The following is a 19,730-nucleotide window of genomic DNA, read 5'->3' on the forward strand; positions in this document are numbered from 1 at the left end:
AGGATAAGTAGCACATATCCATCCCCATTTGTCCATTTGTCCATCGGCGATTTGTTTGTTTTTGTTTTTGTTTTTGTGTGGAAATGTGGAAAGCGGAAGTGGCACATTAGACCCTGACCTTCCCTCTGCGCTCCTTTATTTTTGGTTTTTCTGGACCGCACACATGCCACGCATGCGTTCCACTCAGTCAGTCAGTCAGTCACTCAGTCAGTCAGTCAGTCAGCCACTCAGTCATTCATTCAGCCACTCAAGCAGCGCGATGTGCCGGGATGGATAATCCAGATATTTATAAACCAGATTCGAGAGGGTGAGCAGCCAACCAGCTCACTGCGAAATTGTGCAAATATTTGCAAATGCTCTTTAATTGCCCGAAAACATTTCTCACAATGGTTATTAATTTTGGAATATTTTGTAGTAGCTGAATTGTGCGAATATAAAATGCGATTGGCTTGCCTATGAGTAATTTTCCATATTAAGTAGTTTACAAACGCATTTTATTTAAGCGTGTGGCTAGTCACAATTATTTATAATATGAAACTATGAACCTATAAACTTTGATATAAATATTAAAAACGTTCGTTAAATTAAAAGTAGCTCAAAGTAATTTTAGACAACATCATCTGTTTTGTATTAAATATTTCGTTTATGAATTATAATACAAATATTTTTGCCATTTTTTAACCTGTGTAGAGTTCAAGCCCACCTGTACAACATAAAACACCAAGCAGATCGTTTTTAAAATGATTTCACTTTTATTTTATACACATTTTTCGAAAGTTTCACTTAGCTAGGCTAGAAAAAATCATAGTGAGAAAAACACAATTCGCTTAGGATTACGGGGGGTTACAAACAAATCCAGGGGACACAGGGAAGTCGAACAAGAACGGATCTATATAATATAATGGGCATATCGAATCGCTTTATATATGTATGTATGTTGAGTATGCTTCAGTGAGTGTGCGTGTCTGTGTGTATGGGTGTTTTGGGGCTCTTTGACCAACAACAGCAAGTAAAAAAAACATTTCTTCTAATGGAAACTTGACGGGTCCTTCATCATCCTTTCATCAACTTCATCTTCTTCGCTTCGTTTTCGTTTAAAATAATTAAAAATAATAGTAAATAAAACACCACAGTCATGATTTTTTTAATAGAACACAAAATATACACAAAAAAGGAGGAAAACGGTTAGGAGGGGCGGTAAAAATTAAGGAAAAGACCAGGAAAAGTGGTGAGGAAAGTTTGCAAATAGCAAAATATTTACAAAAGCCAATGGGAGTGGGGAGAAGATATTAAGATATAGCACTAGGGCAGGAATATCTGTATCAGGCGTTTCTTCTTCTATACATATGCATATTAATGCTGCTTTCACACTTTCGTTTTAATTTTTTTTTGTTTTTTATTGATACATATAAATAAAATTCTTTGATTTGTATTTTTTCAATTTTGCTTATAATTTTATGATTTTTTTGTGTTTAGTTAATCGAACTAATTTCGTTTTTGTTATAAAAAAATTGGCTAAAAATTTAAAAGAAATGTTGGAATTGCCGGGAACTTTCTTTGATCGAATGATGCACAACAAAATTGTCTCCGTGTGAGTGAGTGGGCGTGTGTGTGTGTGGGTGTGAGGGGGTGGAGGAGGTGGTTTTTTTTTGGGGGGAGGGGAGCGGTAGAGACAGAGAGAGATAGAGACAGACGTTCCGGGGGGAGGGAGCGAGATAGAGGGGTGATCTGCTGCATTTGACTCTGTACAGGTTGGTGACTTGACTAATTCGGGCAGGGCGTGGCCGGTGCTGACCCTTGACCTTAGATCAGCGCCGTTATCAGCTTGGCCTTGAAGTTCACGAACTTCTCGCTGGTGGCCGCAACGCGCTGAAAGGGAAGGGTATAAGATATGAGAACTTGTTGATTACTGAATCATATATATTTATTTGAACACTCACCAGTATCAAGTCCTGGACCAGATTGGCCAGACCGCGGTTGGCCAGGACCACGAGGCGCGTGACTGGGCCGGGAATGCCCTCGGTGTAGCCGTCGGCGTTGCGGGTGCTGTCGCCATCCGCGTCCCCGTCGCCACCCAAACTTCCGCCGCTACTGCTGCCGGCTCCGCCGCCCACCGAGTTGGCCGCCTCGTCGCCCTGCTGGGTCTGAACGCTGCCCGAGAAGAGCTGGTGTTTCAGGGAGGGTAAATATTCAAATTAGACACATCTAAATGGGTCAATTAATAACAATGGGGTACTCACCCTCACCACGTCCAGCAGAAAGTTGCCAGAGCCTCCGGCTCCCAAGGCATTGCCACTGGGCGAGCCACCTGCTCCGCCGCTTGAGCCACCGGCCAGACCCGCACCGCCGAAGCTGAGGAACCTTTTGAACAGATTGCTATTGGTGATTATCCATTCGAAATCATATGGTTGTTGAATATGGATTTGTTGTTGAATTTCGATTTATATGTTGTTGTTGAATTTTGTTGTTCAGGACAGGACATTCCATTCCAATTGGGTGATTGTTGAGTGAGTTTCAAATGTTGTTGAATCGTTGTTGAATTTTGATTTATATGTTTCGAATATAGTTCGTATTAGTTAGTTGTTGAGGTGGGGAGATTCCATTCCAATTGGGTAATGGTTGAGTGAATTTAAATGTTGTTGAATCGTTGTTGAATTTTAAATCATCAGTTTACAATCATATGTATATTGGTTGGTTGTGAAGCGTATTCACGTGTTGTTGATATTTTATAGAGTATAGATTTATAATTTTTGGTTTGATATGAATTAGTTAGTTGTTGAATAGTTTTTGCATTTTTTGTATGTGTTTTGAATTTTTGGTTAGTAAGTGGGTTTTATTTTTTAATGGTTGAAGTATTTCCATTTGTTGTTGAATTATTGTAGGTGTGAAAAGGAAAGGAAAGTGTCAGATTAGTTATGTGTTTAGTGTTTTTTAATTTATTTAAGTGTTTTGCAATGTTGTGGGGAAGGAGGAACCCCTCACTTACCTCTTGTTGCGATCGTCCAGGTCGGCTGTCTCCTCCGCGGAGTCGAGGGTCAGCTCATCGATCGCCGGCGACTTGGACTCGGAAAGCTGAAGATCGTTGGTGCTCAAGGCCTTGTCATTCACACCGGCAGAGGTCGAGACACTGGGAAGTTCGTTGTTGAAGCTTAGCTGGATGGGCTCGTTGGATTTCAGGGGAATGGGCGCCTGGGCGATCGGCGATGAGGCGGATGCGGAGGATGGGGACAGGGATTGGGCGGCCACGGCGGCGGCGGCTGCTTCCGCCTCCTTCACCTGACGGGCCACTCGGATCGTCTCCTCCAATTGCTTGTTGATAGCCGACAAGTCGATCTGGGTATCGGTGGCTCCATTCTTTTGGTTTTTTTTCGGGTTTTGGTCAAAGGTTTGTATATATTTTTTCGATATTTTTGGTAGGGCATTTGTTGCATTTTTTTTGGTTGTGGGTGTAGGTTTAGAAATTTTGAATTTTTTTTAGCGTTGATTATGTGCATGTGTGGGGGAAGGGGGTGGAAGGAGAGGATAGTGGGTGGTTCAAGGGTTGGTGGGTGAAAAGCCCAAGGTCGAGGGTTTGAGGGAAAGGCAAAGCGTAGGATTCGGCGACGTGTAATATGTGTGTTCAACAGTGGGTTTCGTGTGTATTTCGTTTCGTTTTGTTTTGTTTTCATTTTTTCAACGTGTTTGCGTGTGGTGAGTTCAACACAAGTGAGGTTATGTCATCGTTTGTGAGGTTAGGGTGAATGTGAGGTTAGGTGGAGACAGAGTGGTTAGGTGGTTTTGTTGATAATTGGCGATATTTTTGTTGTCGATTGTGGTGTCGAAATCGATCGATTGATTGATGGGCAGTTATCGAATACGTGCACAAATGCGTTCGATGTATTTGTGTATACATTTGCGGTTGTCAGTTATCGTTATCGGTTATCAGTTATCGGTTATCAGTTTTCGGTGGAGCGTTGTTCGTATTTTTTGATTGATTTGATTTGATTGTTTTGGTGGTGAGTTATTTGCATTGCACAAATCGAATCGGGTTTTAATGGAACATGAAAATAAAGAGAAAAAGATACAAAAATAAGCAAAAGAGAAAAACAAAAGGAGCGAGATAGCACAGATAGAAGGAGATAGAGAGATAAATAGAGAGGAGCGCTTAGTCTAGAAATCCACTTTATCAGACATCGACTATCGCTTACGCTTTCTTGGGTATATTTTTCAAGCGTTCTTAATTTTTTTCTTTAGTTCTGGATGGGTGGCAAAACGAATCTCTGTAAATCCCTGTCAACTCTTTTGTTTTTGTTTCTTTATTCTGCGGCGGGCGAAAATACGAAGACGGCGAAAATGAGTGCGGAAATGAGTACACTGAGTATAGAATAATAATTCTGGGGATGAGAGCAGAGATAGTTTCGGGATGTAAATGCACTCGTGAGTGTGGTGAGTGTACCTACGAGTGCTGTGGTGAGGAATACAAAACCCCCAACCAAACCCACAATTCACCATCGTTTCGAGAGCGACAAAAATGAGCTGAATGGGATTTTTACACGTTTTTTTCGAGTCTGTCTGGGCACCAAAAGTGTGTATGAATATTTTGGCGATTTTCGAAAATCTCTAGGTATATCAAACTCTTCTTAAAAGTGTCAAAAAGAAGGCAGGGAAAAATTAAATGTGATTTATACAGAGGTGAACAGTATATTGCCTACTTTTAGACACCATTCACGAAGCTTTGAAATCTCTAAAAATGTGATGTTTCTGGCTTGAGCAAAAAGTCACAAGAGAGTACAAATTATATCGGTATATTTGGAAATGTATTAAAAAATGGCTTACACAACTAATACAATATAAATGTAAAATATATAAATTTATTTTGTAAAAAACACCTACTAACCTATGTGGAATGAGGGTGCGCATGAGAGAGCAGGATAGATATAAGATAAAAATGTAGTAAAAAGTGTGGAGGATAAAGTTTGAAGGGAACAGTTTTAGGAGAAGATGACTAAGGCAGAGAGAGAGGGAAAAAGATAAAGAGGGAGAGACAGAAAGAGACAGGGAGAGTGGAAAACAAGAGACATAGAGATAGAGAAGGCTAGTGACTGTGTATGTGTGCTGAAAACCAGTGTGCTAAAGGTAATTTCAAAACAATCAAGTGTTGGTTAACAATGCCAATTCAATGAGAACTTCACTTTCATTTTATTATACTCCTTTAACGTTTATTTCAATTTCTGTAGAGGGTGGTTGGGTGGTTGTTGTTGTGCTGCGCGGAAAAATTTGTAAGGGGAAGAGAAACCAATTTTAAAAGCCAATTCAATAGTACTGCTTGACAGAGCTCTGCAATATCAAAACCAAAGAGGCATCTAGACTATTTCATATCAAATGGTAGTAAGATCTATCATATCAATATGAAATAGTCTGTAATTGATGCGGGTGCCAAAGAAATCACTGGATTTAAAAACAAATCATTTATAAAAGTGTCTAGAAGTATGCAACGAAAAATTCAGAAGAATTCAGAATATATGGTAGAATACTTTTAGACACCTTTCCTGTGATTCCAGTAATATTTTTGGTGATATTTTGACTCTGTTTCTTGTATCTCACAGTTGTTGTAGCAAATGAAACGCACTTTAGGTGGATTCGGTGGTTGAGGTGCTGGTAGTGGTGGTGGTGGTGCTGCTGCTGCTGCTCTTCTCCGCATCGATCTCGTTCTCATCATCATCGGGCTCGAAGGTGGGCAGTTCGATGGTCACCCGGGTGCCACTGTCACTACTGGAGGAAGAGGTGGTGGAGCTGCTGCTGCTGCTCTTGGAGCTCTCATCGTCGTCATCATCGAAATCCGCATCGAAAGTGGTCCTGGCCGCATTCGCACTGTTGCCCTGGATGGCGGTACGCAGCACCGTGGGTCCCAAAGTTCTCAAGAGCTTTGAGATAATGCGGTTCGCCTGGTCGTCGATTTGCTACAACAACCACGTGGTGCGTGTACGAATTTAGATTCGGTGGTGCAGGTGCATAGAGTTTTGAGAGGGTTTGAGTGGAGGGTAGGGGAGATTAGTTAACTTCAGTGGTTCAGTTACGGTTACATACAATGCGGATGGTGTTTTTTGGGGTTTGGTCAAAGGTTTTGGGACGGAGGAACTTGGGGCCTAGTAGGGAATATCAACAATATACAATGGGGTTGCTTTCTTAATACATGTGCAAAGCGGTTCAGAGGGTGATTTCTACGGCATATATGAGGGTGGAGTGAGGGTCGGGGTTCCGAAGTGGCTTAAGGTGGTTTTAAAGTGGTTTCCAAAAAAGAACAAATTTCAAATACCAAAAACTTTGTAGAATTTGAAAACCGATATGTTTCAATAAAGCTTTTATAGAATCTAAATTTCGTATACTTTTTTTTCCAAAAATAATAATATTGAAACCACTTGACACACAACTTATGAACCGGTTCGAGAGTTTTCGGAGCTTTTCATCTCCATTTGTTTTTTAATGAGCGAAAATCTCTAAACGAAATTGAAAATGCTTTTTCTAAATGATGTTGCTGATGCTCTCTTGTTCTTCATCTTCATCCTTATGTGGTTGTTGTTGTTCTGGTGGTTGTGGTTCTTGTTGTAGTTGTTGTTGTGATGGTGGTTGTTGCTTTCAAATCCTTATTTGCCTTTTAAACTCTGTTTTTTTGAGTGCTCAATCAAAGACGGGCAATAATTTCGTAATGTTGTTGTTGTCAATTGTTGTGGCCTTTGTTGTTGTGGTTGTTGTTGTTGTTAGATTATCTCTGGTTGTAATAAAATAATTGGTAGAATTTAATAAACGATTTATATCGGCTATGATGGTTAGCAATTGTGGTTCATCGATGCTGTTGTTGGTGGGGAACAGAATGTTGGTGGTGGTGGGTTCAGTTATTGGTGGGGGTAAATCAGTGGTGCTGGAAGTGGTAGTTGTGGTGGTGGTGGTGGTTGTTGTTGCAGGCAAAGTAGTCGTTGTCGTTGTTGCTGGAGATGGAGTTGGATTTGGAGTTGGAGTTGGACTTGGAGCTGGATCCGCGGTTGTTGCCGGCTCCAAGAAGCGCGGGAACAACTGGACCAGCTCCTCCACTGGCGTGCTAGTGGTGCTACTAGTGGTGCTGCTAGTGGTTGTTGTTGGATTACTGGGACTGGTGGTGGTGGTTGTTGTTTCGGTTGTTGTTGGGGATGAAGATGCCTGATTGTTAAAGCTTTCGTCACCTTTCGATTCAGTTGCAGCCTGTGGCGCAAATGTGGGCAAATCGATCTTCACCCGCCGGCTCTCCTCCACCTCGTTGGCCCCTTGGCCCGGTAGTTGTGGCAACGGTGGTGCACTGGCACTCCTCGTTGCCGGACTGCTGGACGTCGCCGAGCTGTCATCGTCATCATCGAAGTCCGCATCGAAATCGGCATCGAAATCGGAGGCCGGCGTTGTACTGCCACCGGCTGCTGCACCACCCGCACCACCGCGATTTCCGGCCAATATGCTATTCAGAAGACCCGGACCGGCCACCCGTATCACCTGGGCTATAATTCGATTCACTATCGAGTCGATTTCCTAGATCGAGAGATCAGCGAAAGGTCAACAGAAAATATGTGGTTTTAAACTGGGTAAGTGAGATTCTTTGGTGGTTCTGGTTGTTTTTTTTTTTGGTGGTGCTTTCCACATGAGATGCAGTAGATGCAGTAGCTGATTTGTTGTTGATTTGGTCGATTGTTGACTGTTCTTGATGATCTTGGCCAATTGTTGGGATGATGATACTATCTGTTTGCAGGCTGAAAACTTAATTGTGGGTGTTGTCTATATGTGTCTGTGTTCGTGTCTCTATATGTGTCTTTGTGGGTGGTTCAACCTCTGCTACTGGGTGGTGGTGGTGGTGCTTGCATGCTGAGTTCAGGAGGTGGTTTGGTTGGGTGGTTGGTTGAGTGCTCGTTTGCTAAGCCTAAAGAAAAACATGCAACATTTGGAGGAACACATTTCCAGAGGAGAGAGAGGAGGGGACCAAGCCAATATTTGTTTCGGGGTAAAGCCTTAGGCTAAGTTTGTCATATTTTTTTCTTGATCAGCGCTCCTTTGCGAAATCGCCATCGGGCTGGAATTGGGTAAGGTCCTCGGGCAGTTGGTCATAGTCCTTGGAACCCTGCTCCTTATCCTTATCATCCCCAGCACCATCGTCGTCCTCTTGGGCTGGCTTCCGGGGATGGAGACCCCGATCGAAGGCCGGATTGAGGATCGTGCCCAGAACCACGGGCCCCACGCGTTGCAACACATTATTCACTAGACGATTGATCTGCACATTGATCTCCTATGTGAGGAAAACATTTCGCGTGGCGCCAAATTCAATACACTTTCATATAGACAAGGGGTATATGGTTTTCATTTCTTTTTTTTTCTTTCTGGGTTCCTAAGACCCTGGGCTAAAAGTGTCTGAGTGGATTGTTAAAGTTGGCATTACAAATGGGGTTGGCTGACGTTTCAGAGGGGCAAAGGGGTCTCGGGGGGACAGCTTATGGTTCATGTAAAATAAATAGGTCTATATCCGATCGGGTTCTTACCTTGGTGATGTCGGGGAACAGTTCGCGCAGCAGTCCAATCGTTCGTTTGTTGCGATCGGCTATCAATGTTTCTTGGTCTTTGGCGCCCAATGTCAAGACATCGATTTCCTGTAAAAGGGGTGAAAGGAAAAAATAGTAGATGAAACAAGGTGAAATAGTTTAACACTACTAATTAAAAATGGTAAAAAACCTTGGATGTTGATTTAGTTTTTCAATACTGGCCAAAAATAATAATTGTAACGAAATAAATGCTTTTTATAGTTAGCTTTATATTATATATTAGCTAGCATTTTGGGAACCCTCCTCCTTTGGCTATTTTCTATTATGTTATATATATATAACCAATACTAAGAATTGGATGACTGACAAAATAGCGCTATAATCAAAGCCTTTCTGCGCGACCTTAGCCATTTGAGACCCAGTTGACTTTCAGGTTGGCAATGACTGGTTTTAAGTGCGAATTACTTTTCTGCGGTCGAGATAAACAATAATACCTATATAATTTCGTACATCTGTTGCATAATCTGGCAGTGAAACAGCGGGGAAGATGAGACGGCCGCAGCTTCAGCAGATGCCAAACGAAAGAAAACAAAAGGCCCCAAAGTGCCCGCAAATTGACAAAACTTTCACTTTAGACAATGAGTAGCTGGTGTCTGCCCCCGTCCCCTTTTCGGGGGCGCCCCTGTCATTTGTTTAATCAAGTTTCCAGTGTAAATTGTAATTTTTCTGGGGTTACAAGGGATCTTCCATCCCTACAGCAACACATTGAGTGGCCCCTTGTTTTAGTTGAGTTTGGCCAAGTGGATGGTGTAGTGGTTCAGTTTAGTGGGTGGTGCAGCTGCTCTTCGACCCCCTAACTCAAAAAATAGAAAAAACCAAGAGTCAGGAGGCCCAGAAAGCCAAATGACTTTGCAAAAAGTTGTTAACGTTAATGGGCAATTGCCAACTGTGCAACAACAGCAATAAGCTGTCTAAGCTAAGAAAATATTGCACAATAAATTTTCAAATTGCATTAAAATTGCATTTTGTGGGCGGTGGATGAATGGCTGAATGAGCGGCCAAGGAGGCAGCTAACTTTTGGACAATCAACAGCACGAGTCACTAAGCAACAAAAAAGCAAAAGCAAAAGCAAAGGCAACTTCTTAGTAGCAACAATTGTCAAGGTGCCACCAGGTGCAAGGGATTCCAAGCAGCTCAAAAGCAGCACAATCTAATAATATAGCATCAACACTTTAACAATTGGAAAAGTTTCTTCCGCTGCTCTATAGCGAACAAAAAATAAAAAGGTTGTGCTGGGTAGCCATTCCAATATCGGACAATGTAGTCATAGTTGTAATACTCTTAATGGACCAAGTGATATGGGCACCGAGCAATGAAATACTGGAAATTTATAGAATAATATCATTAACCGAAAAGGAATTCCATCTAAGAATTGATTTACAACTGTGAAGGTTAGTTTTATTCTACTCATAATGTAAATATAAATTATATATTATAATAAATATCAAGGGTTAAAAAATCACTTATCGAGGTGACCAAAAGTAGGCAATAAAATATAAGGTTTTTCAAAATATATTGTTGCATACTTTTAGACGTTTTAAGAGGAGGTTTTAAAACCTTAGGCGTTACTTTTATTCCACTATAACAATAAATTATATATTTATTATCATTTAACAAATAGATTACTTGCAGTATTAAAACCATTTGTTTTAATAATATCTATAAATATTCAATGACTCCACCTTGTCAACTGAATACCATACATATATCCCCATATATCATCACCGACAATACCTACAGTTAATGAGGCAATTGTCTATATGCGACCATTGTTTTTTTACCTCGCCCATTATTCCAATTGTTAATGGCTTTCGCATGTGTCCACCTTTGTTGGCCTCTCGTTGAAAGCACATCTTGGCCAGTTAATGAGATTAGGCATTTGGAATTTGCAGGGTATTCCCATAAAACTGTCACGTTTTTCAGCCAGCTAACTTTCGGAATGCTACTTAAAGGCAAAAGAGATTCGAAATGGGATCCCCAGGCCGTGGATATATAGTAGATATATATATATATAGTTATTTCTCTGAGGAGTGGATGTTGCTGCTGTTGCAGTGTTTAATTGACTCAAAAGTCAGTGCGGAAGTTGACTTTTACACGCGGGCGGAAGTCAGCAGCAGCGACGATGATTATGATGGCCATGATTATGATGATGAGGAGCATAAAATAAACTTTTGCTAGTTTGGCCAACAAACTGTTGCCAACTCTGTGTCTCCCTTTCCCCCTTCCCCGTTTTCCCCCCGAAGTATATATTCATCATCATATTTTAAGCTGTCTGTCAGTGTCAGTTTAGTGCGACAATTGTTTGGATATTGCCCAGGGAAGGAGTCTTCGGAGGGGAAGTGGGGCCAGAAACTACTTAAGGCAAAAGTTACGTTTTTATGGGACATCTTAATGAATTTCAAATGAGTTCAAGCCCAGAAGCTGCCTCGTGGCAAACGTCATTAAAGCGAATGCTGTGAATTTTAAGCAGTCTGCAGTATGTTGGGAATTTCATTTTCAATTTCGGTTTCGGCTCATGCCAAGGCGGAAGACACCGCTTATAAAGAATCGAATCAAATCGAATCGAAGCCCAAAAAAATCTTCAAAAAGAAAACAAATTGTTAAGAGCGCTTTTAAAATGTTCGGGCATATAAATGTATAAATTGCCTTGACCTTAACCAACTTAAGGCGACTCTCGAGTCAATAAAAATGCCACAAATTACTGCCAAAGTCAAGCTCTCGTAGAAAGATATATAAGCGAGTGTAAAGGCCCCGAGTCAAAAAACTAGATTCGATAAGTCACAGATTGTGCATAAATTAACATTGCAAACTGGTATATTTTATTTTATATTTGTGGGTATTTTATTCAGTGATTTAAGTGCTATTTAAAGAGCTTTAGTGCTGGCATATGGCCAACGGAATATCAATTGATGTGGCACTGTTAGTTCAGATAAGCATGTAAATATCCGTTTTAAATATATATTATTATTGTATTATTTATTTACAAAAAACAGTTAGGGATCATACATTTTTTATATTTTATGTATCATTATAGAGCATTAAGGCTGCGCTACAACCCCAACATTCCACGAAAACAAATTGAAATTCCAATTTAATTGCAAATGCGACCTCATCGACAGTGCGTGTCATGACCGCAGTGGATATGCTTCTATATCCAAACAGATATATCATGCCACGCCCATTGCTAATCCAGGGGGCGGGGGCAAAGCCTTTTAGCCACTTGTCAGTTGGCCAGGCCAATGGGGCCTTGTTCGGCGGCTAATAAAAATACGCGACACAATTAAATTAAATTGAAAAATGGGCGAAACTGGAATTCGAAAATGAATAAATCAAATGAGCCACAAGACCATTGGATAATGGCCGGGCTTTAATTATTCTCAGGCACTGGCTAATCGCCCAAGACAACATCCATATCTTAAGGCAATTTTTTCTTTTTTTTTCTGCTTGAGAGGGGAACCCCCCAAAGAGACCTCACATTTTGGACTCCCTGCTGAATAAATTGTCTTTGGCTGCCATCTGACTGACTTGACAGACAAGGCAAGCGCGTCTCGTTTGCCACTTAACAAAAATGCAGCTACCAACAAATTGCAGCAACAACAGCGAGTTGCGATTGACGTTTTTCTTGTCGTACAATGCGGCGTATGCGTGATATGTGTGCAGGAGCGCGAAGAGAGGAAGTTGTTCAGTTCAGTGGCGCAGTGGGGCGGAGCTGTAGGGGGGTCCTAAAGAAGGGGGTGGAGCGGGAGCCACTGGTTACGTAAGCGGAAAGTCTATCACCAGGCGAGCGTCTGCACTTGGCAAGGAATCAAAACAATGTTTACTCGAGGTGGGTGCAAAACAAAAATAGCACAACATCCCATTAAAAGCTATATAACATTTTAATAGATTACAAGAAATAATGAAACTATACAAAAAAATAATTATGGGACCTCTTTTAAGTCTGCTAAGATAAATATATAAAAAGAAGGAGTTTTAAGACCCACTTAATAAATACATGTTTATAATAAAATCAATAACCACTTAAATAAATGCCAAAGATAAAAGGTAAACCGTTTAAACGAGTGTCTATCCGAAATATTTTTATGCATAGATAACAAGTTTCAGACATTAGTAACATATGTACAAACACTTATAAGATGTAGCCTTTTAAAAATTGATTGAAAATGTTTAGCGCAAAGAAAAAAAATAATTTTTTTTTAAGATTATGAAATTTACTTACTTTGCAAAATTTAAAGCAATAATCTATTCATTAAACTTGTTTATTAAGTCAAAAGCGCAATCACTAGCAGTTCTGCCCCGTTAGGAAGCACCCCCAAAAACCCCCCGTAATTGCAGTCCGACGGATCAGAGAGCCATGGACTCTACAGAGAGTGGAGCTACTTGGCAGTCCCTCGGCTTCCCCCAAATGTTTTGTTATATCATTTCTGCCACGTGCTGGGTGCCAGGGAAGCCATCGAGCAAGCGAATCGAATCGAATCGACAGAAAGAGGCAGGCAAACAAAAACACAAGTAAAGTGGCAACAATGGAGATATCATTGCAGTTGACATCGCAAAGAAAATTGTCCACAGCTCTGCTTATTTATATATTTTTCTCCGATTTTCCTCCAGCTTCTTGGGAGCCGGTTCAATCGCCATTGTCATCGTCTCGTTAAATGATTTATGGCGCAAGGCATGTCAACACGCCAAGATGAACATCAGCTCATACTACGAGTGAACTATATATATGCATACCCATCTATAAGTATATATACAAATCGACTTCATTAACGTATCAGCGTTTTGTGGGCTAAATTTTGACCCAGTTTTCGCTCTCAACCGCAGAGCCAAATTGGGCAACAACAAATGCTTACCGTTTTGTGTAACATTTGCTTTTGGCCTGGAATTTTTTTATTTTTGTATTTTTTTTGGGCCTTGCAGCAGATGTTCAAAGATGTTATTGAAAATGGCGTGGGTGTAGGCATTTAAAATATATATTATGTTTGCATGATATCACTAAGTTTCCCAACACTCTGTGGCAAGCTGCAGTTTTGTTGGCCCTAAATTGAATCATTTTTGGGCTTACAACATCATTAACCATTTAATTTTGCAGCGCATTTTGAGAACATTGTATAATCCGATGGGAAATTAAAAGTATTTTAAAATACTACTACTGATAAGAAGTAAACGAGTTGTATAAATGAAAAAATATAAAAAACAAGCCCATTTTAAGTAGCAAATAAAGTTCAAGTTCAAGCTATTTTAAATACCTCGTACACTTAAATGGTTATTAAAATTTTATGAGCTTCTTTAAAACACTGTAAGTGTATTTCATATCAGAAAATATATTTAGGCATTTATAAAAACATAAAAAAATTAAGAAGTGTGATTATTGGGTAGTCCACAAAAATACTTCTTACCAGGAAAATACTTCTCTGCTTATTTTAGTATCTCACACGAATTTAAATAAATAATTGCATGCCAACTTTGATTGACAAATATAACGACGTTGATTTTTTAATGTTTTTTTACGAAGCCTTCACAGCTGTCTGGAGATTTCGGAGATTTGTGCAAATTTGTGGCACAAAGTGAAAGCCATAAAATGACATAAAACAATGCTAAAAACTGGCCAGCTCTCTGGCCGAATAGTTTTGGCTAACAAATTAGCCAGGGGCGTGGGTAAGGGGGGCTTGTACGGGGTGCTAATTGCCGGCACAGTGATACAATGATCCCCGCCGATGATCGAATGCGAATGGGAATTGTGGGGAACTGTCTCGCCTGGCAATTAAGTAATAAAATAGCCGCGCTGCAGTTGGCTTACTCAACTCTACTCGGGCCGAGAGTCCGGTTTTTTTGGCCGGGCCAACACCCAGCTGAGGCCCAAAAAAAACCAAATGAAATACAGCTAAGGAAACAGGTACCAAGTGTGCCAACTTCCTTGGAACTGGTCTGTTGGTCTGTTGGTCTGTTGGTCTGCTCTCCAAGAGATCGCAGCTCGGATCAGGTTGGACGGGCCCAGAGACCCCGAGACCCGAATTGGCAAAAAAAATAAAACAAAACCCAAACTGAAACCGAAAAGTAAAAGGAAGTTTTCGCCGACTGGCCAACATGTTTGGCCGCTTCCTACCCCTTCCGAAAAAAGCCAACCAACCCAGTCCAAGTGCAAATTTGTCAAGCAAATATGGTCGAAAGGGCAACTGAGGCAGCAGCACGCGCTACTCCGAGCCAACTGAATGCTAACGAGAGTCGCTCCAAGAGTTCCAGCACTTTGGCCATTAACTTGGCCACTTAGCCAGCCAATTAAGCCGAAGTTTATGGCCCGAAATTGTTTTATTGCAGCAAGTTATCCGTTTAATAGCTCCTAGCTCAGACGAATTTCGCGTTTTAAATAACAATACAACTGATGTGGTGGTGCAACAGCCTTTCAATTTGTTTTGGAACCACCCCTGAATGGGAAAAAGCCTATGAAAGCTTTGGCTAATATTTGATCTACACACTCGCTTGTGTGACTTTGGGCTATTTTATCATTTTCTTGATACAGTCAGCCAAGTAAATATTTGCCCTCCCCTGAGCTTCTTTATATAATTTGATAGGTCTCTGGAGAATTTAATATTCTTTTTTTTTGTATTTCTGCAGTGCTAAAACTCATTAAATAGTAGTTATAGGAAGTAGGAAGGTGGCTTGGGTTCTTTATGTTTCTCGCTCACAAAAGAAGTCTCGCCTTTATGCTAATTCTTTAAGTTGAAGTTAAGTACGTTTCAATTATGCCTTGTAAATTGAGTAGGGATAGCCCAAGTTAAATAATATTAGGAGGCAACGCAATAACAAAGTCGCCCCTTTCAATTTAGAGTTGATCGAATACATTTAAACCTTCACTTTAACAGATTTTATAATACTGTAAAATGATCAAAAGAATATTTGCATTGTGGGTACATTTTTGTAGACAGTTAGCCAAAATTATAAAGTAATTAATTAATTAACCAAAGTATGTTATTAAAAATTACTAAATTAATTGGAATCCTAATAAAAACCTTATGTAAGAATGGCAAATAGACCCAGAAAAACCTGAAAAAATGACCCTTCATACAGTTTCGGAATAATTACCTTTCCCTTTATCTAAGAATATATGGTCTCAAAAGACTTGTTTATCTTTATGTTAAATTTTAGGTCTTCCAATATAAGTAATGTATTAATAAAAATTTAGTTACAGATGATCATCAATTACTCATTATGCTAGTTAAAGAATGGGTGTTAAATTTAATTTAATAATTTAAGAGTCTAATTTTTTGTCAACCATTTAAAATGCGTTATCTAAAAAGCAGACAATCCACTTAAGTTTCCTAATCTAAGGAATCTATTGATATGAATTTAAGGATCTTCTGCTCATATGAAGTAATATCCAATTGGTCATCAAAACTCACTTATTTCATTGGATAGTTTAGAATCTAACATAATTTAGATATAGGAAGTTTGGGTTACGGTCTTCCAAAAAAAACCATTAACCATTTGAAATGCATTATATAAGAACAATGTAAGGAACCTTTGGCAAGATTTTTAGATCCAAATGATCGTCGTTTAACTGATCTTTAACAGCACTCACCTTGCCGTTGGCCAGCGGGATCTGCAGGACGTCCAGCTCCTGGTTGCCGGCGGGCTGCGGCTGGGGGAGCGGTACGGCGCTGATCAGGCAGGCGGCGCTGCCGAGGACGAGGATCGCCAGGAAGTGCTGTCTACTGGGCTGCCTCATGCTGTCTCTGTCGCGCGCGTGTGTGTGTGGGTGAGCGGGAGGTGGGCGCGTGTGTGTGTGGGCGGGAGTGCTGGAACGAGAGGGCATGCTAATTAATGATAATGCAGAGGCAAAGGTCAGCGGGCGGTGACCTTCGGTTATCGCGTGGAAAACAAACACCGAAAATAAAACGGATTGAAAGCCAAAATGTAAAAATCGAATAAAAATGGTCATGTTTGATTTCGAGTCTGTGGTTTTGTTCATTTTTCCCCAACCGTTTTGTTTGGCTGGCTGGCTATTCTCTGGCCCCAAGGTCTTCGCAGCGATGCGGATGCTAACGACAACTGTCAATAGGCGATGGCCAATGGCCATTGGCGGCTGAGGCGGCCGTTTTGGTCAAGTTTAAATATTGGACATTTCTTGGGCAACTCGGCGTATGAGTAATGCCAGCGGTGTGCTGCAACGGCGAGCAGTTTATAAATCACAACAAAAATTATGTAATTTTCTTATTTTTTTTTTCCTTCTCACTTTAACATTTGGCCAGCGGCACTGTGTATGTGTGCCTGCCTGTTTATAATTTTTGTGCAATTTCTATGGCAAAGCTTTTCAAAGCTGGGCTTTTGTTAAAAAGAAATTGAATAAGGCCCCCGGGGGAAAAGAGAGGCAGACAGGTGCGAAAAGCCAGGCTTGATCCGTAATTACACACAAAAATGTGAGAAAATGCATTGAAACAAGCAAAAAATAAAGAAAACAAAGCTCTAATTGAAGAACGGGAGAGGGGGATAATATATTTGGTCAACAACTATGTAAAATTATGAGTCATCCCGAATTTAATGGGAGAAACTAAGTACTTAGTAAGGGAACCGCAAATTAGAATCGCTGATTGGCTTATTAGACTTTGACACGAATGCGAGTTGACATTGCGGGCTCAAAGGTTAAGGCTCTGGCAATTGGAGATCGGCGGTGAAAAGTTAAATAGCTGGCATGCCTTAGGATCTGATTGCGGAATTGGTCACTGACTATATATCTAACCAGCTGTATGGGATTTAAAAATGTCCAAACTTTACAAGTTCTTTAAAAACATTAGAAATTAGATTTTATCTTATCTTATTATAGGTTTGTTTGTGAATAGGTTTGCAAAACAAGCCCAACTACCACCTGCAATATAATATCTATCGCTTTAGTTTTTTTAAATTAGTTTTTTAACCTAACTTTCTAAACAATCTTTATTAAAAAATTAAAAAATCTTGGTAACGTTTGTAAAATATATACCCTTTGCAATTACTACTACCTACTATTACTACCAAAATGTATTTAATGAGCCTGGTTATTTTCTTTACCCATTTTAAGAAAACACTAACAAATTCGGGGAAACTCCAAGAGCCAAGAGCCAAGTCATCTTCAGCGGAGGCATGCAAGAAATGAACTTGAAAGTGTATTTTGGGCCGTTTTGTTTTGGCCGCCTTTGCTGTTTTGTTTTGCCGTCAATCAAGCAATCAGTCAAACAATTTGGCAATACAAAAAGCCAGAGAAAGGGGGAACTGAAAATTGGAATTGCCCCCTCGAGGCGAACATGCAATGCTGATGGTCAGGTCTTCGCATACGTCTTTTTTTCGTCTTAACTTGGCCCGAAGACTGCTGGCTGCTAAAGTAGGGCGTAAGCGCCAAAATCCCAAATCCAAAATCCAAAAGCCCGAGCACAACAGAGAAGCGAAAAGAGAAAGAGCGAAAACCGGCAACAACAGAGCCCCCAGATGTTATGTCATCATCTTTGGGCCTTTGCCTTTGCTTTTACTTTCAAGCCCTCTCTTTCTCCCGCTCTTTCTCTCTGATCCATTTGCTTCTAACAATTGCCCGAAAAGTGATCAGTGATCAACAACGTGACTTGACATATACCATTCGGGTTTGGGTTTTTGTTGGTTTTTTGCATACGGAACTTGGGGTTTTATGATTACGACTCACTGGCAATTGCACAAATATCATAAAACTCATAAAAAAATCCGCATCTGGCATTGAGTGCATGCTACGACATGGACATGTCGTAATTAAAAGGCAGAGTCCCAAAAACAACGGCTATAATCAGGGCTTGAGTGGGATATCTGAGGGATTTCGAAATATAATTTAAGCCAAGTGACTGGGTGTTTTTGTTTTTTGGAAAAAGAGCTGAAGCAGTGCACTTCCTGTGGATAGCTTTGCAATTAAGCTGAGCTTTGCTTCAGGGCAACAGTGCGTATGGGCAATATTTTCAAGGTATCACAGTTTAATGACTCCTTGGTAGTTCTACAAAGAATCTCTAAGTTATCTAAACACTGAGATTGGTCCTCTAAAATTATGGGCTTCTTGATAAATATTAAAAAGTATTTGTAAAATTCTAGAAAATTTCAAAATATTTTATTTAGGACTTCTTGGCAACTACTAAGATGTGAAACAGCTTCAACCGGCTTGGCGCGATTCTCCCCAAAGATATAGCTCCAATCTGGCACCCCCTCCCCCTGTTTTCGAATCGATTTCAGCACTGCACACGAAACCCCTCGAAACGCAACTTGGAAATTGGCAATCAAAAACGTTTTTGTGTTAACCAACTCGCATTAATTGGGCAATCGAAACAAGGTAAATGAATGCAGCAAATGAGAAATGAGACAAAACCGAAAATAGTTCAGCACACGCGTTTTTTGTTGTTGTTGTTTTTTATGTAAACTCTGGAATTTTCTTTCGGTGTTTTTCGTTGGGTTTCCCCCAGTTTTTGTTCACAAACCAGATATTCTTAAAAATTGTAGAGCACAGCAAAAAAAATGAAGAAAAAAATATGAGGTAAATGTTTTAATGTTTGGCTTTCATTCCGTTCTCGTAGTACTTTTCGAGTTTTGTTTTATGGATTCTCGCGATAACGATAACAGTTTGGGATATTTTTTGTTGCATTTTTAGCACACCACACATTGTTGTTTCAAGATACGTACGCGTTTTGGCCAAAAAGTAAGCGGCCGAAAAAAAAATATGTCTGCTGGGTCGAAAAGAAACACAGCAATCGTGGATCGGTGGATCGTGGATTGTGGATCGGTGGTGCGGCTGCGAGTGCTGCTCTTTGTGGTCTGGGCTGTTGGGCCTGCAATTGATTACTAACGTGATTTTATCACACACAAGCGACTAAAGCTCGAGACAAAGCGCGGCGAACACCGACAGCGCGGCGGCAGAGCGTCGGCAGCGGCGCCGCTAAGCGTCCGCCCGTCGTACCGCCCCCTGTACCGCCCCCGTACCGCTTGGGCCGCTCGAATTCCGCTCGAAACGAAAACGAAAGTGAGCGCCAAAGTCAAGCTTGAGTCGCTCGAGAGCTTGACCAGGCTTTTTGAGTGGCTTTAACCAGAGTTTCGCTTGCTTTTTCTTTATTTTTTGTAATTTTTTACGAGCAGATACTCTCCTGCATGTGTTTTTTTTTTCTT

At 40.6% G+C, this 19,730-nt stretch overlaps 1 protein-coding gene across 6 annotated transcripts; it reads right to left on the minus strand.

Annotated features, from left to right (window-relative positions):
- Window positions 1-729: 729 nt before the first annotated feature.
- LOC108015320 (platelet glycoprotein Ib alpha chain) lies at window positions 730-19,414 on the minus strand. 6 transcript variants are annotated; one of them, XM_017081711.4, is made up of 7 exons: window positions 19,251-19,412; window positions 16,168-16,384; window positions 8,532-8,639; window positions 2,987-3,354; window positions 2,241-2,361; window positions 1,941-2,165; window positions 730-1,869 (listed from the first exon to the last, which is right to left on the minus strand). In XM_017081711.4, the coding sequence occupies exons 2-7, from the start codon at window positions 16,312-16,314 to the stop codon at window positions 1,804-1,806; spliced, it is 1,035 nt and encodes a 344-aa protein (XP_016937200.3). In that variant the 5' UTR covers window positions 16,315-16,384; window positions 19,251-19,412; the 3' UTR covers window positions 730-1,803. The 6 variants fall into 6 exon arrangements, with proteins under 6 accessions (XP_016937200.3, XP_016937199.3, XP_065723523.2 ...); XM_017081710.4 differs by having other exon boundaries at window positions 2,241-2,376; XM_065867451.2 differs by lacking the exons at window positions 730-1,869; window positions 1,941-2,165; window positions 2,241-2,361; window positions 2,987-3,354 and adding exons at window positions 4,769-5,242; window positions 5,609-5,939 and having other exon boundaries at window positions 19,251-19,411.
- Between the last annotated feature and the right edge of the window lie 316 nt (window positions 19,415-19,730).

The sequence above is a fragment of the Drosophila suzukii genome, chromosome X (assembly GCF_043229965.1).
Source record: "Drosophila suzukii chromosome X, CBGP_Dsuzu_IsoJpt1.0, whole genome shotgun sequence".
NCBI lineage: Eukaryota > Metazoa > Arthropoda > Insecta > Diptera > Drosophilidae > Drosophila > Drosophila suzukii.